Source organism: Leptosomus discolor, chromosome 1 (assembly GCF_034619465.1).
Source record: "Leptosomus discolor isolate bLepDis1 chromosome 1, bLepDis1.hap2, whole genome shotgun sequence".
Lineage (NCBI taxonomy): Eukaryota > Metazoa > Chordata > Aves > Leptosomiformes > Leptosomidae > Leptosomus > Leptosomus discolor.
The window spans coordinates 150,195,293-150,222,759 of record NC_141391.1 but is presented as its reverse complement, the minus strand read 5'-3'; the positions used below and the strand labels follow the sequence as shown (position 1 = coordinate 150,222,759).

Here is a 27,467-nt window from a genome sequence, read left to right as displayed (position 1 = left end):
CTCCTCCCTAAAACCCACTCTTTCTCCTCACCCAGTCAGTCTCTGAACTCTCTTACCTGGTCTGTGGCCCAGACAAGCCAGATTCCCACTCCTCACTCAGTCCTTCTCTTCTTCTCACTACACAGACTCCCAGTCGCAGTTACCCCTCCATGGACACCTTTTCTGGTCTCTCTCTGCACTTTCCATTCAATAGTCTGCTACACTTTGTTCCCTTCTCTAGTTAGTCCTTCATTGTGAATCCAACTCCCCGTGCACTCCTACACCAACTTCCCTTTCAGCTTTAGCATCCCACCACTACTTTTTCTGCTGGATCAATCCCAGTCTGCCCAACTTCCAGCCTCCCCTCAAAACTAGCCTTAGCTTCCCAGCACTCACTACTAACAGTTTAAGTTTATATTCACAGCCAGTTTTCACCTTTTTTTCTCTCACTGCCTCCTATCCAATCTCACCAGATTTCTTGGCCTCCCTACTTTTTCTTCATCTGGTCTAGCTCTTTCCCATTCCCACTGAAAAGGCTTCCTCTGCTGTCCTGCCTAAGGTACCAACAAAGGAGTGAGGCAGCATGAGCACAAGAAGGTGCTCTGCTCTCAGCTGAAGTGTCTACTGCCCTGCTGTCATGAGAGAGGGATCATTATGTTCACTCTGAGGCTTTGAAGCACACGCAGTTGCTGTGACAATGGTGCGTGCCCAGGGCAAGGTAGAGCTAGAAGCTGTGAGATGTTTGTGAGCCCACAGGCAAGACAGCATCTCTGCAGATTCTAGGAAGTCTATATCCATCTTGAGAAAAGTGTAGTTTTCAAAGGCTTATACTGTGGCCAGGTTTGGGTCAAACATTGTAATGGACAGCAAACACAAAAGACACATTCCAGTAAAATTCCAAGTGTTTAAGTAGAGTCCTGCAGGTACTAGAGTCTTTCAAGGAAAGTGATACAGAAATTCTGAAAATGTTTCAACAATATCTTTTTCCCTGCCTCGCTTTCAGCTGCAGCTGAATAGTTTTAACTGAAACTCCTTTAACTTAATCACCCTGAGCCAATGCAGAATATGAAAATTCAATCCAGCTGGTTAAAGTTTATCAAAGTAAAGCAACTACAAATGGGGTGTTATAACAGGAACTGGAAGATGACCTTAGAATAAGGCAGTGCAATCAGTCTCAAGTATAATGATCTGGAAATAGGGGTATGAAGAGAGAGGTGGAAACATTTGCAGAAGACACTACTTGAATTAATCAGTAGAAGATGGAGAATAACTTCATAAGATCTTAATAAAGTTAAGTGAATGGGCAGCATGATTGCAAATTTAATTCAGAGTTGACAAATGCAACATAATGCATATTGGAAAGATATGATTTGAGCTGCTCGTGTGCTTTGCAGAATCCTGAATTAAGTGTAATTACTTGGGGAATGGCTTGGTATCATTATGAACAGCTCAGTGAACCCCCTGTTCACTGTGCAATAGTAATCAAACAAAAAAGTAATCCAAGTGTTAGGGAAGGGTGAGATAACAAACACAATTGGAGACTGTCTTGTACCATTATGCAAATTTACAATGAGCCCTCAACTGGAATGATACGTGCGATTTTGGTAGCCCCACTCAAAAAGACTTTTTTTAAAAGGTAGCAGATCCAGAGCCAGATGGCAAAAATTGCTAGAAGTATGGAAATACTTATGTGCGAAGGGAAATGGGAATTCTAAGTTGAAAAAATGGAGCGTGCTGGGGTTTTCTTTAGAGAACCTCAACATAAAAGGAGATCAGGAAGAGCACTGTGGGTTCCTAACTAGCCGATATGTCCGTTCCTCACACTGCTGCCGGGATGCTATTTTTCAGCACTACGGTCAGAGCTGCATGTTCAAGGAAGCCATGAATATCCTCAACATGCTCTTCACTGGCCTCTTCACTGTTGAGATGGTCCTGAAATTAATCGCCTTCAAACCCAAGGTAGGTGCTCTAGGCGTAGAGTTTCCTGGCCTCTGCGTGTGTGTGCATGTGTGCGGGGCAGCTGTGAGGAGAAGGAGGAGGTGAAACTTTCTGATCTATTACCCCACCAATAAATGAGCTGGACAGTTGCTCTCTGGATTGGAGTCTCGCATATATTTAATAACTTTTTCACTGGAGAGTAGACACACATGGAAAAAAAAAAAAGGCAACAGTTCTGCTAATTAGAGAAGGTTCCTAGTTCTCTCTTTTCACTTAGTAGTGACACTATATTAAGTCTGTAACATGTTTTCCATTATGAATATTATTCTAATGCTCTGTCTGACTTTCCTTAAATAAATTATAAATAGCATCCCATGATTAGTCTCCTGGCCCAAGTGAAGTTAATCAAGCATGGCTCATTTCGAGTTACGAGCTTTGGAAAAAAAATGTTTCTTCTGGGAGGGCTACATCTCAATGATGGTTTGGATTGCTTTAGTTTTGAATTTAAGACTTCATTGATAATATTCAGTACCCCAGCAGGTCCTGTCTGAAAGTATTGTCCTGTCCATCAGGCTATGGCATTCTCCTAGTAGAGCTGCACCATGGGGTACAATTATAACCTACAAACTCTTCAAGTTGGCACAGTTACTCCAGGACAAGGACAAAGATTCTGACCTCACATAGTTTGAGATTACACAAGGCTTTCTTCTTTGGAGTTTAAATTCAGCTGCGTGTCATAAAGAGTAGAATCCAGATGCCTAAAGACAGGTACCTCATGCCATTTCATATCTTCAGTGATACCTTGGCACATGGGGTTGTATCATGAAGGATACCTTGACACATTGGGGTTGGCAAATACTGTCTGAAGCATCAGTTATGATATTGGTAAAGATGAGAACAATCATGTCTGACAGTCATGCTTGTCCTTCATGTTAAACATTTAGGGGATCACTGAAGTTAAGCGCTCCTCCCAGCTCTACTGGAAGACTTTCCTCATCCTCAGCTCAGAAACTTTGCTCTCCAATTCTACTGAATTTGGTCTTACATTTCCTTGTTAACTCTGTGTTGACTTTATTCCCACATAGCCTCTCTCTCCTTCTTCCACACTTACTAGAACTTCTTAGAAGAGTCACAGTTTTATTTTTTTCCTGAGCCCAATATCACTATTCTATCTCAGATGTAGTTGTCTTGAAAGTTGTGAGCATCTTGTGCAGTCCTGGTGAAGGACTGATTTTTTTTTTTTTTTTTTTTTTTTTTTGGTGAGATCTCAAACACTGTCTTGGGAAATTTAGAAGTATCATCACCTGTTTCAGAAGAGACTGCAATTTTCAGGAGTGATCTACCTTTCACTTTTGAGATTCCGCAATGTATGTTAGCAGGAAAATCTTCTGACACTTTGTAAAAATATCATCTGCACACTATATATCCAGGAAATTATCTCACAGGCTTTTTAATGTTCTTCTGATTTAATGGTTTTGCTTTACAGGAGATTCTTAACTTTGAGCAAGATGAGCTTCTCAGCAGGTTTTGTTTTGAGCATTTAGGGAAATAGTTCAACCAGTTCAAATACTGAGCTCTGTACATATACTAGGAAGGCTTTACCTCACATGGTTGCCTCTAACCGTAAAGAGTTGGCGTTGATGATATTGGAGGTACTTTCTGCTTCCTGTGTCTTGCTTTCCTGTGTTCAATCTCCTTTTCAAGTTTTTCTGCACAACAAAGTATTAAACAAAATCAACTGAGGGTAAATATGTACCCTCTGATAGCAAAACACTGTAACATACTGCCTAAAGAGATTGTGGAACTTGAAGTTTTAAAATTAAGTTAGGGGAATCTTTGATTAGAAACAATTTAGGAATGTATGATCTGCCTTGAGACAGGGGGATGGACTAGACCATCTCACAAGGTCCCTCTCAGCCCAATTTTCCATGGTTCTGTAATTTCCATACTAAATTCCCAGCTACTACGCTATAGCAAAAGTGAGAATATAAAAGAAATTTTCCTTGACCAGAATAGTAGAGTCTTAATAAAATCTTCTCAACTAAGGATCAGACAATAACCTGAGGTTGGATCCTGCCCATCCTGAAAGAATAGCCAGCGAAAAGAATAAATCTGTTTCAAATACTGGTCTGGCCTGTATGCCAAAAATAGTACTAACTCTTAAACTTCTATTTTAATTAAATACCTTCAGGAAAATAAACAAAAATTTAAAAAATGGAACCACAGGATTTACAGGGTAGAAAAACAGGAATTAACTTGTGAAAACAACTAATAGAGCAAAAAGACTTGCCTGCAGCAGTATATTGACACTGGATTATGTTAAGTACCAGTTCAGTGACTCAGTTTTGGAAACGTCAAAATTCCTTGTGTAACTTGCCATTGTCTGTTCCGTACAAGGATTTGGCCTGCAACCTTTATTCCTTGCTCCATATTGACTCAACCTGCTCTCCAAAGAAGGAAATCCCATCTACCAGATGACCGCTTGGACTGATGTGGACCACAGTGGGGAGCACAACCTACTTCTCTTTAGGTTGCACATTGGGATTGACGCCAAACTTGCCTAGAATACGTTCCAATGTGAGAGTCTCCCAGCATGGAGAAAGTTGTTACCTCAGCCCTCTGCTTGGCCAGGCCTTGTGTCCTCCTGTCACCCACTTGTATAAAAACAAACTACATTTGTAGATGGAGGTTGTTTCCAGGAACACCAACTAGAAAAGTCCAAAAGGATTTCATTGTCACCTGGGTGAACATCACTATAGCACATCCTCTCCCTTCTAACCAGTCAAGTCACCCAGACACAGAAATGAGATGCTAAGTGATATTATTTTAGTGTTTCCCAGATGTAAAATGACAAGATTAAATGCTCATGAGATCTCTGCTGAAGACAGATTTTTCTGCCATTTCCTGAGAAATAAGACACGAATCAGCCTTTGTTTAAGCTGCTTTGTCTCATTTGGAACTTCTGCCCAAACATCACTTTTTTCTATCTGAAGAGTACCCTAAAATGAGGGACCTCTAAGATTTATGACTGCAACAAGAAAGCAGGAAACCTGGTTAGCTGAAAGTGTTGTGACCTTAGCGACAAGCCCTGGGAGAATGTGGCAGAGCAGAACTGAGCACAGAACTGAAGCTGGCAAAGTTTGCTCTCTCTTCTCCATCTTTGTGGTGCTTAAGCCAACAGCGGGTGCTGCAGCTAACCTTCAGCTACAGCAAGCAACATGGTAACTGACTTGTAACTCTGAAACAGCCTCCACAGAGCTCTCCGTTGCACAGCTGCTTCCTAAAGGCACCTTGGAATGAATGATCTGCAGCATCAACAGGGGATCGTGGTTTTCTCCATCTGTGCAAAGTGGAACAAGCTGCTGTTTATTCATACCTTTACCAGAGAGAATTGCTAAGGGAACTGGGATGGATGTCTGAGGTACTCAGAGCTGCTATCACCCTAGCTTCTTACAGAAGTCATCATAGGGATGTCCCCAAGCAGAACAGCTTTGGGGAAAGCCTAATATGCAGAGTTCCTGCTGCAGGCAGTGGTGTGGCAATCACAGTTATATGAAGTCATACGATGCACTACAGTGCTACCTGTGTATTACATGCATAACAAAAGAAAAGGTGGCAGTCTTTGAATAGATTTTTTTTACTGTATCCAGTTTTTATTTCTTAACTCCTGTTCTGTAAGGAGACATGTCCTTCTTATTTGCTAGTCTTGATAGTAAAGGTGAAAAAAGCAAACACTGTCAGTTGCGTAGACATCAAGTAGGCTCGCACGTGTGCCTGCCTGCAAAGAATCAGCATGGATAATCCAGCCCGGCAACTAGTTTTTGTGGTAAAAGCAAGGATTTACTCATTGAAAGGCCAAGTGTAGGAGTAAGGAGCCAAGTCTGAGTCAGGGCTCATCTCCTAACACTTACAGAAAGTATGTAAAGGGCTTAGAAAGAAAGGAGCTTTCCTAGCTAAACATACTGTTACTGTTGAGATTGGTTGCTCTAGTCAGCAAGTCCCTTTGATACCTGTCGTTTTTATTGGCCATCTTCTGTGAATAGTGTTTTGGTTTGTTTAGTTTCCAGGGAGGCTATAGTGAAGAAAGGTGCATTAGCTGGAGCAGCTACTGCTTGTATAGATAGTGTATGCCAGGCAGGGACCGGGCCAGTCTCTGAGAAGCCCCCATGTTTCTGTGTGAAACATTTTCTGAGGAGAGGACCAGTTATCCCAGAGTTTTTTTCAGGAGAAATCTAAGCACTGTGTAAGACAGCTCATCTATGTCTGATGCAGTCTTGACAGGAGGGTGTGCTAACAGTGAGCAAGAGAGATTTGGGATGATTAGGGCTGCTGATAAAGAAAACATCCACTACATGCCCTGCATCTGCTTAAGAGTATTAATGTGCTGCTCTGAAGCAAAACTCCCAAATGGAGCTGAGTGTTTGTCTTGGCTCACGCTCATAAACTGATTCAAGACTTGTTACTTCAAAGAGACAGACAGTCTAAAAGTAATGCTGTTGAGCCAAGGCCTTTTGCTGCTTTGTTTTTCTAATTTTATAAATTCTCCAGCCAGTCTGGTGAGCTATTTCCAATTTCTCATGGAGCAAGCTGCTCCTGCTTCATGCTTTTTCCAGAGAAAACGACTAAAGGGAATGAAGAGGTGCAGTGCTGTCTGGGGTACTCACAGCTACCACTGTCCTAGCTTCTTAAAGAAGAAATCCCCACAAGCACCAACCCATGAAGGACCAGCTGCTCTACAAAACCTGCCTGGGGTTTATCTTTTCAACTCAAAGACAGCGACTTAAAATTCCTATTCATATGAAGCTGTGCCATCTGTCAACCTATGTGCTAATATGAGGAAGGATATCCCTCTAGGAATTTCAGATCTTTCCAGCTCCCTGAAATGAGCTCTTTTACTGATGAACCACATCTACGTTTTTCTTTCAGGAAACTTTCCATCTATTCCCTTATTAGCTAGGGCAGGACTAGTAATGTGAGAGCTATGAATTTTCTACCCTGTCCCTGTCATCTCTAACTAGGGAGGACATACCAGTGGAACTACTCCCATGCATAAAGTAAAGCACATGATCATATATTTTTTCAAATCCAGCTCTGCGTGTGGAAAGGAAATCTTGGGGATTTCCTCTATGGAATTATGACTATCAGAGAAACTACAGATCACAGCTCTATTTCATTTACCAGACACTGTCAGCACCTTTCTTCCCTGGGTGTTTATGGATGTTACTTGTAAAGCAGCCTGTAACAACACCATCTGTCCTGCCTTAGATAGTTAGTTCAGTCCCTCATTTATCACTGCTACTTTACTCTGAATTCTTGCCATTCTTTAATGTCATTTTCATGTAGCAGAGTTCAGATTTCTGTCCACTGTTTCAAACAAGTTTCACATTCAGCACAAGGCATAAAATCCCATGTGATCCCAGGAAGAGCTATGACCCTCTGAGTAGTGAAAGTCATGAGTGTCGCCCGTGGTTATTTCTTAGTCTCTATTTACCGATGGATCTATGTGTCCTCAGTGTTTCTTTCTCCCCTGATGCATTTGCCCTTCTTTACTCCTCTTTAAGCTCCTCTCAGTCAGCATTTGTCAAGCATTTGATGCACTGGTACATCATCTCAAACCTGCAAAATGACTCATCTGGTTTTGTTCCCTTTTGACTACTCTGTTTCACATACATTTATGCCTATAAATAGATCTTTGAACAGTCTCTCCTAAAGTCACACTGGCTGCTTCATACTACTTGCATTCTTCTTTCTCACCATAATCATAATCTGTTATTCCCTGGTCAGGATAGAGGCTTCAGCATTTTCACAAACTGGAATTTATATCCAATCTATCCCCTTGCACCATAGCAACGAGGTTGGTTAATGTTGGAAATCTAATGCTTTTTATACTTCTTTATTCTAGTACCTCTAGAAATACCTGTATACCTTAGGATGCTGCCCTGGCATCATTCATCACAGTGTTTTATTTATATGGAGAAAGCAAAGACATTCTGCACTGACACAAAAATATCAGGAAAACTGGTTACAATTGAGCTGTGTTTTGCTCAGCATGGAAATATTCTTCCATCCAACAGACACAGGAATCTTATTTAGTTAAAAATCACATGGGCTGGGATGAAGCAGGGTGGTATAAATTAGTAGTTTAGATTGTGTAAATGTATACATGAGTCCATGGTGCAGGCAGCTGCCTCCCTTTCGTAGAGTTTGGCCACACAATTCTGTTTGTCAAACGGCTCTTTGCAGATTTTCTCTGCTGGTTTTGGCAGGTTCTTAACATAAATAGTCATCTAATTGTTTCCTCTCCTTAGCTTCAGTATTACCCTTTCTGTTGTGGAGGGGCAGCATCTAGACATGGAGTATTTGCTGACTGAGTCATCTAACCAGTGCAATAGGAAGGGCAGGCTCTAACCACCACCCTGCCTTTGGTTGGAACAAGTGTTTTAAAAGGCAAAAGAAGGGGTGTGAAAGCCAATATGATTCAGGATCTGTGGACGAAGAAAAAATATACCTCATTCAACAAAAAGGAGTGAGCTCTGCTTGATGTTGGGTAAGAAATAGTGAGCATGGAGAGAACTAGCAATAGTCAGGTAAGAATGCATGAACTGAAGAAAAAGAGAGAACTAAACAAACAGGAAGGACCACATCAGGGCGGGGTGGGGGGGGAAAGAGAGAGAAACCAAACCTGGAGGGGAGGAAAAGCCATATACAGACAACGGAGAGTGGGAATGGACAGAATATTCTTAAAGGCAGAAGGAAAAAAAAATAAACCAAAGACCCTGAAAGAAAAAAGTATTAATAAAATGGAGAAAGAAATGATTGGACAAAAATGATAAGATTAAAAAAAAAAAAAAAAAAAAAAAGAAAAACAGAAACAGAGCTGAAAGGAAAAGTAAACATGCAAAGGGATTTTTAGAAAATTAAAAACTGAATTAAAACCCATAGCTTTTAAGTTAATGAACATCTTTTTTTGCTTCTACATTTTATTGAAGTTCCCTGGCAGACATCCCAGGTCCCCATGTTCAAACACATCAGTATCTCGGCCACAGAGCCTCCCTGTGTACTATCTCATCAGAATTACTCGCAGTACAAGTTGGGTACAATAATTTCCCTACTTCTATGGATTAAGCTCAGCCCTATTGCAAAATACATCAGCATGTTATTACCCCAGAAATGCTTCCTTTTTTCACCCCATTTTTTTTTTCTGGGTGAAGTCTGGACATTTCATACATTCCTCTGGATCTTCTGTACAGCCAGTAGCCCAGCTGGAATTAATCTTAGCTGCTCTAACAAGCCCAGCAGCCATATGACCAGAAATCCCTGACATCTTCGTAGTGCATGACCAGACACTGTATTGTATGTGTGCAGTCAGTCTTAAAGCTCTCAAGGAATTGCTGAATCAAGCTCAAGGGTTTTGGAAATACACTAGAAAATGGGAAAAAATCTTAACGCCTAATTAATCACTCCTCTGCTTTCTCTTTACTGTGATTACCTGTCTGCCAAAGTTTCACACATTTTTCATAGCATACATATCATATGGAGATTTGACCGTATCTACAGGTCTGGGAGGAAGAATAAGCCTCTTTTCTAAGCCCTTTCTGCAAAAATAAATACTAAAAGTACTGTATGTCAGAGTGGCTTGTTTAGGTGACTTTGATGTGAAGAAATACTTGGGATAACTATTCTGAGCATGGATAGTCAGGTCAGCCCAGTCCTTTATACCCATCAGTGGGCTGGAACAGAGAGTCATCAGGTAGACTTGCTCCTAGATGCTGCCTGCCTGACAGAATTTCTATCTGCCCACATGTCCAGGAGAAAGAAGAGAAAAGAGAAGCTAAGAAAGTAACTGATCCTCTTGTAGCACAGTCTGTGCCACAGCACTCTACCAGCAGCTTGGCATTGAGACTTTCTCACAGAACGTGGAAGGTCATCCCACTAGCCAAGGACCAAAACAGTTGCTTTTGTTAGTCCAGGCCTTAAATCAAAACTACTCGGGAGACTGTGCTGCCAACACCTTACAAGACAGTGACATTAAAAGAAACCATCCTGGTGGTTTAGAGCGCTGGCCCATCAAGCTAAACAGTATACCCAATGTAACTGCAGAGCCTCAAACGAGTCTTCCAGTTAGCACAGAAAAAGCATATTTGCAACAGAATGCTCAGGGATGAGATTGATTTAGCAACGATTTTCAGAAATGAGGAGTTAGCGAGCAAATAACTGCCTTCTCTGTCATGTGAAATTACAGGGAATCCTCTTTGATACTTCTGGATTTCACTGAGTTTCTCACCAGTTCCTGAGCGTGTGTGGGAAGGCAAGTCTGGCCTTTCCTGACACTTTGGAGAAGAAAGTAGCGCCAGACTAAAGTTTTTCTATTGTGCATATGGTTATATTCTGAGGTGGCATAGGCGTGACTCCACCTAAACAAGTCATGCAATGTGAAAAACACTTGACAGGTGAATGTAACAGAAGAAGCTAGACAGATGATGAGAAACGGAATTTTGCAGTAAATCCTAGCTCATACCTCTCGTTGAATCTGTGTCAGAAAACACCAGTCTTCCTTCTGAACACTGGTTGTCATCCTGTATGAAGTATACCAGTCTCTTTCCCATTTCCTGGTGGAAAATATATGTTGCAGAAAGGCACGAGCAGAGTGGCTATCGGTTGGTTTCTTTGTTGGTGTTCCCAAAAAAGAGGCCAAGAATGCAATGAGTATACAGAACAAACTTCCCTTTTCATGCAAAAAAGTTGTCCTTTCATGTTGTGGTGGAAGCAATAAATGAGGGACAAAAGGGCTGTTTGATCTGCTGCTTCTCACGTTACACTCATTGTTTAAATGCAGGATGTTCTCCTTCCTGGAGGACAAGGCCAGAAGTTTTCTGCACAAAAATAGATCCTCTAATTACTGTATAGAATGTGTGAAATTTCTAACACTGATCAGCCAGAGCTATGCAATCCTCCAGCTTTCTGAAGGATCAATGGAGAATTCAGTAGGCAGAAAAAACTGTTCAAGGAGCTGTGTAAGAACTTCAATGAGAGAGGACCTTTTCCTTCACAGTAAATGTACCCAGAGAATTTGCATATTGCTGCAACATTGTGACAGCTTTATTTTCAGTCTGGCACTTGGGGGTTTTAATGTCATTATAAATGATCAAAAATAATGACATGACTGCACAATGCAACAGTGTGGGAAGTACTGTATTAGCTATTACACTTAATTATTTAATACAGAAAATTATTCACACAGTGTTAAAAGCCCAGTGGGATGGTGAACTGGGGTCTCATTCACAACAGCATCGACAGCGTCAGCAGCAGCGCGTAAAGGGAACAGTTCCAGGGAAAAGTGACTTGCTTGCTCTCTCAGAAGAAAAATCCCAACCCTCTATCACTTACTTCATGTGGGGTTGTTTTAAAGGGTCAAAAGTTCTCACAGATGTGAATCTTCTCTTCATGTAAGAATGATACCAGATAGCAGACTGTGATACAACCCCTGTTAAGAACTGCTCATCATGTTAGGAAATGGCGTTTTCACTGCCAAATGGTCACTTGGTCTGAGGTCTAATAGAGTTGATTTCTGTGCTTTATCATGCATCTGGCTTTTGTAGGACCTTGGAAACTTCAGTTTTCTATATTTTTGCTCACCCAAGTGAGAGTAACAATCCTCTTTAGTATAGTTATGATTGATCAATTACATAAAAGTAAGCATTATTTTATTAAACTACTCTAATCCATATAAAATCAAGCCTTTTCTGAAAATGGAGATAACTTACAAAAAAAAAGAAACTATTCAAAAACCTTTTGCTCATACCTACCAGCCTGTTTCTAGAAGATTGTGCCTTTCTTCCAGTGTGTACCCACTGTCTGTGCAGGAACCATGTCAGAGCAGTCCATAGCCTTTTCCCACGGTGCATATGGAGACAGAGAAGCCATTTCAAGTCCAACCTCATATTCAGAATGCTTCTTCACCCATTACTTGCAACTGTCTCATCATCCCACAACAATAAGTGGCTCTTCGCTCTGACAGATGTGTCACTTCTGTTCCTACAGGTTGGGTTTTTCTTCTTTTGAGTCATTCTTCCCTGGGCTGTGATGTCAGTCCAAGTTTAGAAGATAGACTATCTTAAATAGCAAAGCCCATCCTTTTGCTCTTTTCATAGGAGTGTTTCATGTTGCTTGCTTGGTTTATTGCCTTCAAGAGTTATTTGTTGGCTCTCATCAAGACCTGCTTTTTTTAGACTTTGCAAAGTCTTTGAGCATTTACAGCTTCTTCCTAATGGAATTTGACAGCAAAATTCTCACAGAATGCATTTTGTGATAAATGATCTGTTCAGACATAGCAAGCCATCACATTCACTTTTCAGTTTCTCCAGTAAGACTGGTGTTGATTTTGTTTCTCTTTGCTGAGAACAAGTCTGGTTTCTGACTGCAGGGCAGTAATTGTTAAAAGATTGCAAAGTAATTACTGATCAGGAGGAACAGGATATCACTGTGCCACGACATACCTGTAGGAAAGTCAGGAATGTTTGTCTTAATTTTTTTAGGTGGACAGCAGAATTTATAAGAGAGCTTTCTGTTATCCTGCCTCCATTTTCATGCATTTATATCAAGGAGGCCTTAGGCATTACTGTTCTGAGGCATTGCTCGCCCTCCTTTCAAAGGTAGCTAAGAGCAATCCAGGCCCACAATGATATCAAGGTCAGCTAGTTGAATCATCTAGTTTCAGCATGTTTTACTGTTATCATTTTCTTGGGCCTTCTTAGTACATTGCCTTGAAATACAATCTTTGCCACCTGTAAGAGATGCTTCATAATAAATGCTTCCATATTGCCTTTGCCATACTTCTTCCCCAGTCTTTGGAGGACCTGGGACACAACATTGCACTTCAAGCCTTCCACATGGCTGAGCGCTTGCATGCTACTAGTCACTTTACAGTAAATGAAATATGGAGAGATGCAAGATAACTACCACCATGTAGGTAGGCACGGAGGGGCTCATGGTATCATCTAGAAAATACAGTTCTGGTGGAATGAACAGGGTTACAAGATCTGGAAATGGGAAATCTCTGTTCACAGAATAGGTATGATAAAGACTTTTCTAGGGATGTCCCCCCGACGTTGTCAGTTATCAGTAGCTGTGGAGAGTGTAAAAAATGGTCTGTTGTGACATGAGAGATTATATAGTTCCAGACTCCATAGATGTTTGTCAACGCTGGCTTAGGGACATTGTTTCAGGCCATGGGTTTTTTTATCTTTTTTTCCTGTGAAGGAGATACTTGTCCACTAAAAGCACAGCTGAGACCTGTAGTTTGCTTTAGGACCTACAGGCTTTAGGCTCTCAAAAAACAGGCAAAGGGTGGCCACGCTTAACCAGTGACAAAGTAGCCCAGTTTTATACCAGTGACCTAGAAATAAACATTTGGGGTCTTTTTCCAGATCACAGAGCCATTCAAGTCCTCCAACCCCTTTGTCTGTCAAGCAGAGCATCCAACATTCCAGGCAAGCCCTCAGACCCCAGTGGACACCTGTCTGCTTTCACCAATGTCCTCATTGTGAGAGAGAGCATGAAACGGAGTGAGAGAGAATAAAGGAAAACATCAAAGTTTGATGAGAGCCTATCTTGGTCTACAAGTTGGTCTTGTTTTCTTATGGAATAAGCAGGGAGAGGCAGGAGGCTTCTCCAGAGCCAACCAGACCTTTGGAATAGTCTGGGGAGCTGAAAAGCTTCTCTCTTCACTCCCTGTCTGCAGAAAGATTTGACGGAGTACAGGGGGGCCTTGTGCTGTTCCCTGCAGCAGTGACTCATTACAGCGACTGGTAGGTGAACTGCAGGGAGTCTGTGTCTCAGAATTAATCCATCAATGGATGAGAGCTGATAGACAGTATGCAAATAGATGCTGTTTTCCTGCAGCCTGTCAGGAGCTCCAAGCAGCTGCATCCTCCACTTTATTCCTTCTCTATTAGATTCTGCTAATTTCCCTGATTGCTGTTATGGCTAAATGGTATCTTAGCATAACAGAATTTGCATCTGACACAAATCTCTGTTTGGTGTCAGGAGCTATTGTAGCTTTGTAAGATTGTCCAGGATACATGCAAATCACTCAAATCTGCTGTGAGAAGGTATGTCAAGAGTCACGGTACTGTGTAAATGTCATTTGATTTGGTACAAGTTTCCAATGACACTGTCCCTTTTGCAAAATTACTTTCAGGGAAAGCCTCTTTTAATGAAGTCTGAGAACTGACTCTCACAGCTCCAAATAGCCTGCAGCGTTTTCAGAAATGAATTTGCATACTAAGCAACCATCAACCAAACTAGCAGTTCATCTCATTTTGCAAATCACGAGCAAAGTCTACTTTGGTGCTCTTTAAAATTAGCAGGAAATTTTTGCTAAGAATTCATACTGAATATCAGGGTATCAGCCCCTTTTTCTCCTTCCTATATACTCTTTTCAACTGATTAAGACTAGTGCTTCTTTTTGTTGTTTTAAGACGCAGATTTATTTCAGATAAGTGGTAGCAAGTTTCTCCTGTAGTTTGCTTCGCTCTTAGGCTGTGCAGTTACCTCTATGTCTTAGTTTCTCCCCCTTGATGCTTCATTTCTGTATTCATACATACACGTATGCATGCACGTCTTTCCCTTTTTTCCTAGGACATTACAATATCTTCTTCCACTGGGGATCATCTGACCTACATTCAGATCCCACCCAGTGAATAGCCTTGACCCTTGCTGTGCTTTTCCTCTTCAGAGACTTTTCTCTCAGAGGGGTTTGTTAAGTTTTGCCAGCCACCTCATAAGAAATGGAAATAAAAACCTGGGACTAAGCAGATAAATAACTGCACATCAGTGAACACACAACTGACCCTGCAGCTCCCACAGGGCTGGATGCTCAGAACCCAGCTTGTACTATGACTCAACAGCACCCTTCCCATGAGGATTTCTGTGCTTCGGTGTAGATGCATAGCTCTGGCCACCACACTTTCTTATTATGGGCCCCAGGTGACTCTGAGCTCAGACCATCAGATGGACCCCCGTGGGCAATTTTCCCAGCCGTTAATGAGGCTTCTTAGATACTGCATTTAGGATCTCATATGCACAAAAAGTAAAAGAAATGGTCTCCAGAGATTTCAATGGCTCCATGAGTACCAAAACAAACCCTAGCTTCTTTGATAGCTAATCTCAGCAACTAGGAAACCTAAAAATGATTGGCATACTCATTCTGAAATGCTACGATGTCTGCTCCCCTCACACAAATGAGATTCCATTCCAGTCAGCTACTGCATATTTATGCTCAGCCTTTCATTAGCTTATTGATCATGTGATGATACACTATCCTTTCCTACCTTTGGGGAAATAAAAAAATGGGGAAAAAAATGCACTCTAATGGTGGGGCTTTCTGAATTTTCATGCTTCCTGAATATTCAGTCCAATCCTCCTGGTCTCTTTCTGTCCTCCTTTCTCCCCAAAAGCTTCATGGATCTCCAAAGACATACCACAAAATAGGGTGACTACCATGCCCCAGTAAGCCCCTGAGGCTGCCGTTATGTGGCATACAATTACACAGCTAAATCGAGGTCGAGCGTCTCCCTTTAAGGGTAAAATATGGTATTACACTCTAAATTCCTGTACTGCAAAAACAAGCAGTGCCATCAATTCATTTCCAGTCAGACCTCCACCCCCTTGGGAAAAGTATACAGAACTTTCCAGTGGGAAAAATAGTTTGGAAATACAACCTCTTTATTGGAGTGAAAGCTCTTCCTTCATTCAGCTTGTCTTCCATTAGCGACCCTGGTACGCTCCAGTGACGAATGTGGCTTGAAGAAGTACTTTTGAGGTCGCAAGAGGCAAGTGCTGAAGGGGCATAGTTCATTCTCGATAGGTCCTCATAACTCCTGACAAGATTATGAGGTCTGATCCAAAGCGAATTATGAGGTCTGATCCAAAGCTAAGTGACCACATGGCCATTCATAGGAAAATGTCTCTAGGGAGGGTGGCTTTTCAAGGGAGGATTCCATTACCTTGCACACAAATGAAGCGTCTATGTTCTCTGTTTTCTTTGAGCTTTCTTACTGTGAATAATATCTTCCTATTTTTCACCCTTCTGTTTGAAACACAGAGGGAACAGGTGAGGAGGAAAGGAAGGTTTTTAAATCCATCTGTTTCCTTAATTCAACACTGCCATATTGGATGTGGGGTTGAGTAAAACTGCATTCATATCCATGGTTCCTCTCTATCATTCATCTAAGAGGTACAAGAGGAAGAGAAGAGCTCTCTGAGTCCACTTTACAGTCACGCAATAACAGACCATGGTAATGCTCTTTCTGTGATCCCAGAGCAGACCAGCCCATGACTTTCAAGAAAGGAGCTGGCTGATGAGACTCAGCAGAGCATTCCAGGAGAAAGAGCTCACAGTGTAAACATGGAGCAACACCACTGAAGTTAGCGGAGTGACTCCAAATATGTTGTGGTGTCACAAAGGTCCAAAGCAGCTATCTGTGACGGCAATGAAAAACGGACCTTTTCTTTCCAGGCCTGAATCTCTCCTGTGCCAGCTGTGTCAGTGCGGTGTCATTGCTTCCAGTGAGGCTGCATTAATGCAACTGGGAGCAAAATTTAATTCACTGTTTTCAGTGGTCATCTGAGGACAGGATTTGATGCTACTTGTCACCTGGGTTTTGTACCAGCAGCAATGGCTATTGGGCTCTATGTAAGAACCTGCTCAGTAAAAAGAAATTGTGAATTTGGTTACACCAAAAACTATGATGCCAATCATAGTAAAAATAACCACCTATCCATCACCACAGATTTAAAAATAGATAGTCATCGTTTTCACGGGCAAAACCTGAACAACATGTTTTGGATTTGCAGCTGCCCAAAAGCAAGCTGTTTTTTTGGAGTTGTTTGGGTTCCTGCTGAAATCCTTAATAGCTCCTAAACTGTGCAATTTGAGAAGGAAATGGAAGATAGCCATGCTATTGAAGGCATGTATTCATTTGGCATGTGAGCAGTGCCATTGCCTTCAGCAGGACTGTGCACATGAACAGGGGCAGGAGGATTGGGTCTGTTGTCTTCTACTCCCTTCTCTTTGATCTTGCAAGCGTACTGTCTGCCAATGTCGCATCAGGCTGCAAAGGCACTTTTTGCAACACTGTATGATCTGTGTCTGTCCTTTATTTATTCAAAATGTGTTTGCCTCTACAATTTAATCTGCTGTTCTCTCCCTCCCCTTCCTCTTGGTGAAGTCTAATTACAGTTTTATTCCAGGTCCATCTGGTTGCTAACGATGCTGGACATCACCACTGAATTCATTCTAATATTTTTGTGTATTTTCTAGGCTGGACGCTGAATAATAATATTCTCTGAATTTGCTTTTGCTCCTGTTTCCTTCCTCCCTGTTGTAGCTAATTGCATAGTAAAGTGTAGCCATGGGATGATTACTCCTCCCAGTGCAGATCTGCTAAGAGATGCCTATTTCAGGCTGCAGAATAAAGGGTTGGGTTTTTTCCTGGTTTTGAGGAGAAGATTTCAAAGTCCTCTCCACCAGCTCTCTTCACTGGTGTGGAACCAGCTGGGCAGTGGCTTTCTCTGCTTCATCTTTTTTTTTTTTTCCCCTGCCCCAGGCTTAATGCAATATGTAACTGTGAGTCTCAAAGCATCCTGGAGGCAGTGTTAGAAAGACACTTTTTGCCAGTTCCTGCTCCATGTGATGGTTGAACCCGCAGTAATTTCAGGTTCCCAAGCCTGGCTTGTGCGGTGCCAGCGCTAGGATTTTTATTGTTTTTTTCTTTTCTCCTGTTTGCTTTCTGTAACACTGCCTGGGAACACAGACTCGCACTTTACCCATGACCTGACTCTTTGGCTAAGAATAGCAGTCGCAGTGCAACTTGGGTTCAGTCTCACTGGAGACATGCCGCAGCTGGGAAACAGGGAGGTCAGATTAGCCCATGCTAACAAAACCAAACACATAAAAGGAGGATGGAAGATTTTGTATGTTCACCTCCTTTTAAGACTGTGGAACAAGGGGAAGAGGTTGGAACAGGTGTTCAGTGAGCCAAGGCAAATTTTCTTTGCTTATGACATTGACTTGCACAGGAAGTTTAGATACAGAAGCTCGTCTTCTGGGCTGAACAGAACTTTTTCTAAACAGGTCCTGTATCCTTATGGCCTATCCAGCCAAAAATCATGCAGGATGGGGACAGTAAGCAGTGCTGATTAGCATCTTCTGAGCCCTGCTTAGGATAATGAGATGTTTGGGATAGCCGCTGAAGTGATTCTGCACAGCAAAGTGAAGGTCTGAGTTTAGCACGTGCTAGCAGATGTGCCAGAGCTTGTCCTAGAGAGCTAATGTGGCACTTGTGCTGTGGCACTATTTTTAGCTAAAGCTGACTTTGCTCTCGATCTTACCCCTTCCTGGTGGGATACACCAGCACATGCTACATCCACACCTTCATTTTGTGGTGCAGACATGCTTTCAGAGTAACAGAAATACCAGTCCTGCTCTGTAGTTTTAAGACAGGAGCTAAAGCATTAGTAATAGAAACTGTTAGGCTCATGACTGTCTTAATACTCATTATGTCTGGGTAAAGGTAAAGGTGACAACCAGCGAGGTTTAAATAGCACATCCCTAGCTCGACTGTGCCCTCTGCTCCATCGTGATGTGGCAGCCAGCTATTCCCAGCACCAGTACAGAGCATTACATCTGGAACATGGACTGGTGGATTGATACTCACACGGTCACAAGGGGAGCTGGTTTTTGAGAGAACCATAGGACTTGATTCCTGTAGTCTTTCCCCAGACAAATTTAAGTCAAATGGGGAAGGATGATGTTTTGCTAGGAATTGGAGGTGTCTGAAGGAGCTGGTCCTGTAAGCCCTACTCCTGTGAGCAGCCATCATCAAAGCAATCTATGTGGCTTCCCTTCAACCCCCATCCTAGAGCCGGAGGGGAGGGGTGGCTGCCCTGGGATCGCATTAGCTGGATAGGGGCTGCTTACAGAAGTCAGGGATCCCAGGACTGGGCTACAGCTTGAGACGCAACAAGTAGACTTAAGAGGAAAATCCCTTGAGGTATCAGGGCAGTAATTCTGATGGTAATTTTGAACTGTTTTTGTCTGTCTAACATTCCTTTTTAATCCCCATCCTGCCTGCCCCTTCCTTATGTAGGGTTACTTTAGTGATCCTTGGAATGTTTTTGACTTCCTCATCGTAATTGGCAGCATTATAGACGTCATTCTCAGTGAAACTAATGTGAGTATTACTCTACCCTCCCCAGGATACCACCACCTCCTCCTCCTCCTCTGCTGTTCCTTCTCTCTTTCTCTCTTTCTTTCTCTCTCTTTTTTTTTTCTGGTTTTTTTCCCTCTAGTCATGCTTTTATTGAACTTGCCGTCGTCCTTCTCCTTCTCCCAGGGAAAAAAAAAGGAGGGGGGAAATGCCTCCTTCTTTTTCACTTGTCATAGCTTGCCCCAAGGCTGTGACTGGTGAAAGCGCACAGAGTTTGGGGTGTGTGTGCTTTTTTTCCCTCCAAAAGGTAGACATGCTTGAGTGTAACTTTCTGACTAACCAGGCTTTTGTTGATACCCTCCATCATGTGAAACGTTACAGAGGTTTGAGCAACCAATACTGTAGAGTGGTAAGAGACTATTTAATATGCCCACGTAACCTCTTTCTTTTCTTATTTTTTTCCTCTTCTCTCCCTCTTTCATGCTTTTATTTTATTTTATTTTTTATTTTATTTTATTTTACTTTTTACTTTTTTTCCCTCTTTTCTCCCTTTCCCTCTCTCTCTCCCTCCTCTCTCTCTCTCATTCTTTCTTTCTCTTCCTTCCTTTCTCTCTCTCTCTCTCTCTCCTTGGCTTCTCTGCCACATGCAGCACTATTTCTGTGATGCATGGAATACATTTGACGCCTTGATTGTTGTGGGTAGCATTGTTGATATAGCAATCACCGAGGTGAACGTAAGTAGCTGGCGTCTGTCCATGATCGTGCCTGCTCTAACATTCATTTGTCTTTCCCGGGTTCTTTTTTTTTTTTTACCCCTCCCCCTTCCTCCTTTCTTTCAAGTTTGTTTTCAGAGATTTTTTTTTTTAGTTTTTAAGCTCTCTTTTTTTGTTTGTTTTTTTTTGTTTGTTTGTTTTCTTTTTATTCCGTTTTAATTTTTGGAACGACTTAAAAGACTTTTTGACTGTTGCATCATTTTCTTCCCTTCATAATCCGCCTGGCATGAATTAAACTGTATAGCAGGAAAAGTGATGGGAAACGTGGAGTGTAAATGAAAAAGATGTTTGTGCCATGGGAAGCTGCTAGAATAGTCCCAGGCCAGCACTTTGGTCTACACAGTGTTATGCTTTGCTTCCCATGGCAGCTCAATACTCTCCACCCCACAGAGATCTAAAGGTCATTTCTTTCGAGGTGGAACTGCGGGAACCAAACCAGGAATGCTCCTTGTGCCTCCTCACCCAGGCTTCCTCCAAAAGAAATAAAGACCAATTCATCTCTGTTTAGAGGAACCTGCTCCTAATGTTCAGTTTCTAATTTGGAAAAAAAAGTAAATAAAATAAAAACAAAATAGAAAGCCCAAAGAAAAATGAAGTGCCAGAGATTCAACCCATTTTTTTGGGTTTGCAACCCAGTTTGCTCCATCTCACAAATTCCACCAGTACAATTGACACTGATTGGCCCCACTGGTGCCCATCTCAGCAGACAGGTGAAGGATTGAATGAGCCATGGAGACTGAAATGAGCAGCTGGTGTTCAAGGAATAAATCACATCAGGCAAACATTTTCCTCTGTCTTTTTTTGGAGGTGGATGGATAAAGAATTACAGGATAAATAGACAAAGGACAAGCAGGAAACACACAGATTCCCAAAAGAAAGACCACAAAGGACACACTGGGTTTATGAGCACACACAAAAATTGCACTGCAAAATTCAACTTAGCAAGGCCAGGAAAATAGAAAGATTGAAAGCAAATTGCTGTAAATATGTTAATGATGAACAAATCAATCATGAATTTGCAAAATGATGTGGCTGTTGAACAAACTTTCTGGAATTGTTGTGTACTGTAGAGGCAATTCATTGCAAGCAGAAAGGTGACAGAATAGTTTTCACTCAGTGCTGCATTTAGGGAAAAATGTAGGCAACATTTTGAAAAAATAAAAATGCTTTACTTGGAACTTTCCAAACAAAATGCTTTTGTATCTTGATTTGAGTTTCATTTCTGTTCAACTTCATTTTTTTATAAATTCTGAAACAGTAACATTTATCCATGTTTTAATATTTTGTTCTAGACTAAATATTTTAATTTACACTAGACTATTTTCCTTGTCTTTAGAGAGAATGGAAAATAATCTCTAAATGAAAAATAACTTTTATTTTATATCTCTTAAATGTCCTACTTTCTGGACACAAAAATTGTTTAAAACGTTTCCCCAAGAATGTGGTAAACAATTTTGGTTACCCTTTTGCTACAGAGATGTTAGGATTGGGCTGACTTTGTACAGGCAAGTTACAATGATCAGCAGGATGAAGTTGTTAATTTTAAAGACTGAAAGGAAAGCCCTTTTTATGCCACACTTGTCACAAGAAGCTGGCAATAGCCTTCAGATTGTGGAAAGGTTCAATTCTCGTCCATAGATGCAGAACTGTACGTGGTAATTGAGGGCATAAGTACAATTAACTGGGGATGAATTACACTAAAAATCAACAAGACTTTCCTGACTGATGTATTTGAAGCTGTACAAAAGTCTTCCAAGCAGAAAGGAGGGAAATCCTTCTGTTGTGATAAATAAATGGAGGTCTATCATAGTCAGAAACCCTGTACGGGAAGGAAAATCTAATGGATCCTTTTGAAGAAATTCACAGAAATTTCCTACAAATTAAAGAACTTTTTACGTTGTGGGTTAAGACACTTTGATATACATCTCATTAAACTTTAGATATACGTCTCATTAAACTTTAGTTATCTGAGAGGAAGACAGATAGTCACCCAGGCCTCCTCTTACAGTTAGTGGAGAGAAACGCACACCTCCCCAGGCCAGCTGGTGCCTTGCTGTAGGTGTCTATGACAGGGGAAATGAACTGCTCTTCGGTGGTGCCCATCCAGTGACTGGCGAGTGTCTAGATTTGTTAGGTTTGTCTAGACACCCAGCTCTCAGACACTAAATTTAAGCAGGATAAATCACATTCATTCTCAGCATGTTGTCAAGAAGGTCACACTGCTGCTAATTGTGCTATGTTCTGATCTGCAGTCTCCAGGGCTGTCCATACTGGTGTGCTTAATTACCACTGACAAGGCTCCCTCTCTTTTCCATTCCCTGTCTAAATTCAAGTTCATGTCAGCCAAGGCCCATAATCCATTTTTTAGTTATAGAAGCACATGAAAAATGAGGGTGTGCCTCTGTCCAAACAACCATCACCTGTCTTAGTTGAGGAGGCAGCAGGAGTGGCCCTGACTTTTTTGGTAAGGGTTATGAAAAACATTGCATGATGGTCCCTCTGTTTCCTCTAAAGAATCCTTTCCTTCTATACAGTTTTATAGATTTCTGCACACGTCTTTTTACCCAGCATGTTTAAATCTTCTCTTTTTATCTAGGCAAGTCCTTTGCTACTAGTTTCTAATGTTTGTTACTAAAAACTTGCACAATCTTTTGATGCACTGATAAATGAGCAGCAGCTATGGATGGAGTTTGTTCTGAAATGTTCTGAAATCCCTTTGCACTTACAACCCTTATTGAATAAGAGAATGTTTTGTATGTTGGTTTGTCCTGTTGGATTCCCTTCCTGCTAGCAGCACTTGATACGTTACATCTGTAGCAAATGGGCTTTGGAAGTAGCAGCCCATCTTGGACGGACAGTTGTCATCTTCCCAAGCAGTGTGAGGCAGTTTATCAGATACACTTCTCTCTGTCTCCTCTGGAGCTTGTTGCTTTCTCACTGTGGGTTCAAGCAAACCCTGCCTTGTGTTTCTGTACACTGTCTTGTCTTGTTCCAAGAGACCTGGAGTCTGAAAAAGAAAGAAAAAATAAACCCTAAAATGCCAATGAACTCCACTAATTGGAGATGTTTAGCCTGGTCAGGTGCAGGTAAGATGTTTCTGCCCAGCTCCTTAGAAGCTGAAGAACATTTGTGGTAGGGTCTTGGAAGTTGCTGCTCTTGGAGCTAAAGGACAGTTTTCATTGTGGTCAGTTAGGGAAGATGGAGACCTCTGGCACAGGTTAGTTTGACATGTAGCCATAGACACGTAAGCCTGAAATCTCTGTGAGGTTCACCAGATGTTTGCATTCAGGGGAAGCATACCCAGCAGGTGCTGAGCTGCAATAGCTGTAGTTGTGGTGGGAACCCTGACTGACAGGCTCCACAGTGTGCGTGTAGGTATGTGCTTGCATCTATTTGTGCAGTTCCCCGTGCTCTGTTTTTTCCTTTTGACAATTATTTTTGTTTCTTGAAAAGGAATTTCCCAGACCAAAACCTTCGTTAAGATATATGTGAGTGTGCATGGGTAGGTCTTTGTGTGTGCACTCCATTGGTTGTAGTATATGTTCCTGAATGTGTTTGGATGCTTGTGTATGGGCTATAAATTCATGGGAGAGTGTACAGACACGAATCCGTGCGTGGGGGAAAGAGAGTGTGTATGCAAGTATACGTATTTCACATATATTTGTGTTGTGAATGGTTGTTGATGGAGACACATGGGTTGTTGTGTATGTGACTGAGTCTATGAACATGTTTTCTGAGCCAATGTGGCTATCTTACTGTGCAAGTTTGATTCGCTTATGGGTGGGTGTTTATATCTGAGAGTTTTCTGTATGCAGGCATGTTCATCTGCATGCCTGTGGGTGAGTGTACACTTGCATGTCAAGCTCAGTATATTTTTGTTAGCATGGCTGTGCATTCAAAAACAGTGAGAAGGCATGCATTCATGAGGTAGGCTGCCAGGTTGCCTTCAACATTTCTGAGTCCTTTAGGAAGCCTCTGCTTAAAACACCTTCGTGGTGTGGAGATATGTCAAGTGATAAGTCCAATTGCACCACGTTAGGCCCACTTGCATACTGGAACTTGGGAATGTCTCCCAAGTCCCCCCAACCAGCTCCACAGACACACAGAGTTGCATCTCACACGACTGAGTAAGTGCAAAGGGCACAGGGCAGGTTAAAATCTGGTGGGTTTGAAAATTTCAGCATGGCGCAGTTTCTGCCAAATTCACTTTTAAATTGCCTTACTTTCAATCTGCATTTTCAGAGCTTCGCTTCTCAGTAAGTGTTACACAACTAACTTCCTAGCCACAAAATTAAGAATTTTTTCAGAATTTTCTGGAAATATTCAAAGATTCTATTTTGGGCCACTCTTAAGCCACTTCTTAAGTAACTAAAGAGGGAGGGGAGGACTTTTTAATGTGCTATTAAGAAAAGAATTTCCAAGGCAGAGAATGCATCTACCATGTGTCAGCTCTCTTTAAGTGCTAAGACCAAGAATGGCTTTTGGGGAATAAGATGAAAGATTATGTAATACATGGAGCCTGGGAGTTAGGGCCTGTGGGTTGTATTCCCCAGACCTTGACTAGATCTCTATACCTCAGTCTCCCCATCAGTAAATTTGAGACTGTTATCGTGCCCTATGTTAAGAAAGCATTGTCATTAGTGTTTACAAAACACTTCAAGTTCCTTAGAGAAAACGATTAAGGTGGTGAAAATTATTACTATCTATTATAATAATAATTATTATAGTAAAGAAAATGTTACAGGAGTTGAATAAAAACTTTTGAATATGTCATCCCAGAAATAGCCCCAGGCACAGGCTTGCATTTCCTTTCTTTCCACATCAGCAGACTCAGCCTGGAGTCGAGTGCTGTGAAGCTGACCGACAGCCTGCTGTCCCCTCCTCCAGGCAAAGAAAGTTGCTCGTTACTATTTGTTGTGCTACATCAAAGGAGGAAATCAAGCTCAATTTGTGCGCTGTGCTACAGTGCCCGAAGTGATGAAAGGAAAACAGTCAGACCCTGAGTCACTGGGAAAGCTGCTAATGTAACCTCTTCCCTCTCAGTCGGAGAGAAAGGCCAGCACGTCTCTGGTCCATAGGGTCCTTTTTCCTTCACCCTTTCCCCTGCCAGCGTCAGACCAAAGATTTGCTGTGGCTGAGTCTTCGTTTGCCACCAAAGCGATGCTCATAGCAGTGCCCACTGAGCTGGATGAGTCCCTGTGGCCAGCTGAGAGGTTGGCCTGTCCAGCTGCAGCGGACAGTTCATGGCGTGCAGATGTGTGAGAATTACGGAGGCATGTTCAGGTGGGAGCATGTGTGTCTCCAGAGCACCGGTGTAGGTACCAGTGACAGTGGGGATGTTGTGTGTTTGATTCCGTCTGTCTGTCTTGAAAGGATGTCAGGGAGGGAGGGGTTGTGCTTGCCTGTAAGCCTGTCGCCGAGGGCTTCTGCCGGTGCCTGTGAGTGTGTCTGCATGTGCAGGTACCTCTATGTTTGTCAGCTGTGTCTGGGAGTGCATGAGAATGACTGAACAAAGCCATCTGGACTGATATCCACCCCGCCTGTTCCACTCAGGGACCATACTTGCGTGACTGAGTGTGTCTGTGAACACTGCAGGAGGTACTGATGAGGAGGAGGTACCTGTGACAGGTATGCAATGTGATGTGACGAGCCAGGGAGGCGTGCATGGATACGAGATGAGAACTATCAGGGATAGGGAATTGGTGGCTTGTGGGCTTTTGTGAAATAACAGAATATTTCCTTGCGTAAGTTGCCCTCCTGTTGTAGTAGTACAGGTTTTCCTGAGAGTGAGCATTGCAATTGATTGGAGGGTTGATGGAAATGGCGGGTTTTTTAATGGGAGAAGTGACAGGAGGAGAAAAAAGGAAAGTACAACATTGCGTGTGATCTGATCCATGGTGGCATCTGAGAGACATAGAACCTCGGTGCCTCAGGAAGTAGCACCCCTATGAAGATGGTTAGAGAAACCCAAAACACATCTTGCTATATTACTTCTCCTAGAAAATGTTGGTCAGGTCTGTTGTGCCCAAGACTGCTGGGTAGTGGTTTTGTGTTTGTCTGTCAGATATTCAGGAGAGCTGAGCACTTTTTATCTTGCACTTCTGAAACTGTTTCTAAATTCTGGTAGGAAGCGAGCAGAGGTTTGCAGCTTGGTTGATTCCAGTAAGGCCAGAAAGACACAAAAGCATTTAGCTCCCAAGAATACTTGGAGACCTGTGCAGTGATTTCTCCTTTAGTCTTTTTTATTTCTGAAGTAAAGCAGCTCAGGCTTAAATCAGGCGCATGGGGCCTTTTCCTACAGTCATCTTGCTTTTGGTGTCAAGAGGCTTCATATGATTTGTCATGGGCTCCTGCTCCCATTCTTTGGAATATCTGACAGCCTATACTCAAGTCTCCCTCTCACCTTCTCCTGCACTTCTCCCTTTTAACCCACCCCCTGCCTTTCTTCCTTTTCTCCCTTGTTTTCCTCTCCCTTGTCTCCAGCCACACTAAACCTCACAAGTTCATTTTCACTCTCAATGTGTCTGAAGGCAGAGAACCAGTGGCTTAAATCCTGCAGTTCTTATTCAGGCAGAACTGCTCCAGGGCATTTCACCTGCGCAAGGACTGAAGTGATCGGCCCCTGTGACACAGTCCTATACACACACCCCCCCTCAATGGGAGCAAGGATCAGTGGAAGGACGACATACATCTAGCCTGCACCTCAGTTGGGACTGGCATTCATCTCTGTCGCTGTGTCTGTCTGTCTTTCTGTCTCTGCCTGTCTGGTTCTCTCCGCTTCCATGCCCTTTGCTGCTCAGATTTTGGCCATCAGCTGCCACCGGACGCAAATCTTTGCAATTCCTAGAACTTGCAAGTTCATTTACCCAAATGTTCCGGAAGAGGCAGAAAACATCTCCTTCCCTCTCTCCTTCTCTCTCTCTTTTTCTCAAATGCCGTCTGGGTAGCAGAGGCCTCCAAATTATGTAGCAAAGGGCTAGAGAAGCACAGTGGCTTCTTTTGACATCTTGTGTTGTCATAACCTTACTGCTGCCATCCTAGAAGTTTTACGTAGTCCTGAGCTATCCTTGTGTGTGTGTATATATATGTATATATGGCTTGTTTTCTTTTTTGGAAAAAATACTGATAAAATTGATGGGGGGGTGGATTTAGTTTGCTTTTTTTAATATCTAGTGGTAGTTTTATCACTAGAATAATCCAGGTAACACACCATGGTGGCCCCAGCTTCTGTATGTAGGAAGCCACGTTGAAGCATGGTTGTGAGCTATAGCAGTGGGCAAATGCTAGTGCTTTATTTTGCCTTTGGTGAACATCAGGAGAGCTGCCCTGAACTCTTCCCCAAATTAGGCTTAGATCAATTTGAATTTGATCACCTCCCATGCTTAATCAACGATTCTAGTACATGTTTTTCACCTGTGTTGGTGAGAAAGAAGTACGGTAAGACTCTGACCGCAACCATGTTTGAACAGGGTCATTTTGGTTTTATTTATGTATATTTTTGTCATGAAGATGGGGCCTCTTTTTTTTTCTCTTTTGGCTTAAAAATACTGGTATTCTGAGTGCATTT

The 27,467-nt window shown here is 42.2% G+C and overlaps 1 protein-coding gene across 4 annotated transcripts in view; it reads left to right on the top strand.

Annotated features, from left to right (window-relative positions):
* The window catches only part of CACNA1C (calcium voltage-gated channel subunit alpha1 C), a 491,226-nt gene that overhangs the window by 420,467 nt on the left and 43,292 nt on the right, over positions 1-27,467 (top strand). For 2 of the 4 annotated variants that reach the window (XM_086467239.1, XM_086467234.1), the window contains 2 exons: positions 1,828-1,938; positions 19,068-19,151. In XM_086467239.1, coding sequence (XP_086323365.1) covers positions 1,828-1,938; positions 19,068-19,151 — 195 coding nt within the window. Of the gene's footprint in view, positions 1-1,827; positions 1,939-19,067; positions 19,152-19,777; positions 19,862-27,467 lie in introns of all 4 variants that reach the window. The other 2 variants (XM_086467225.1, XM_086467242.1) reach the window with 2 other exon arrangements.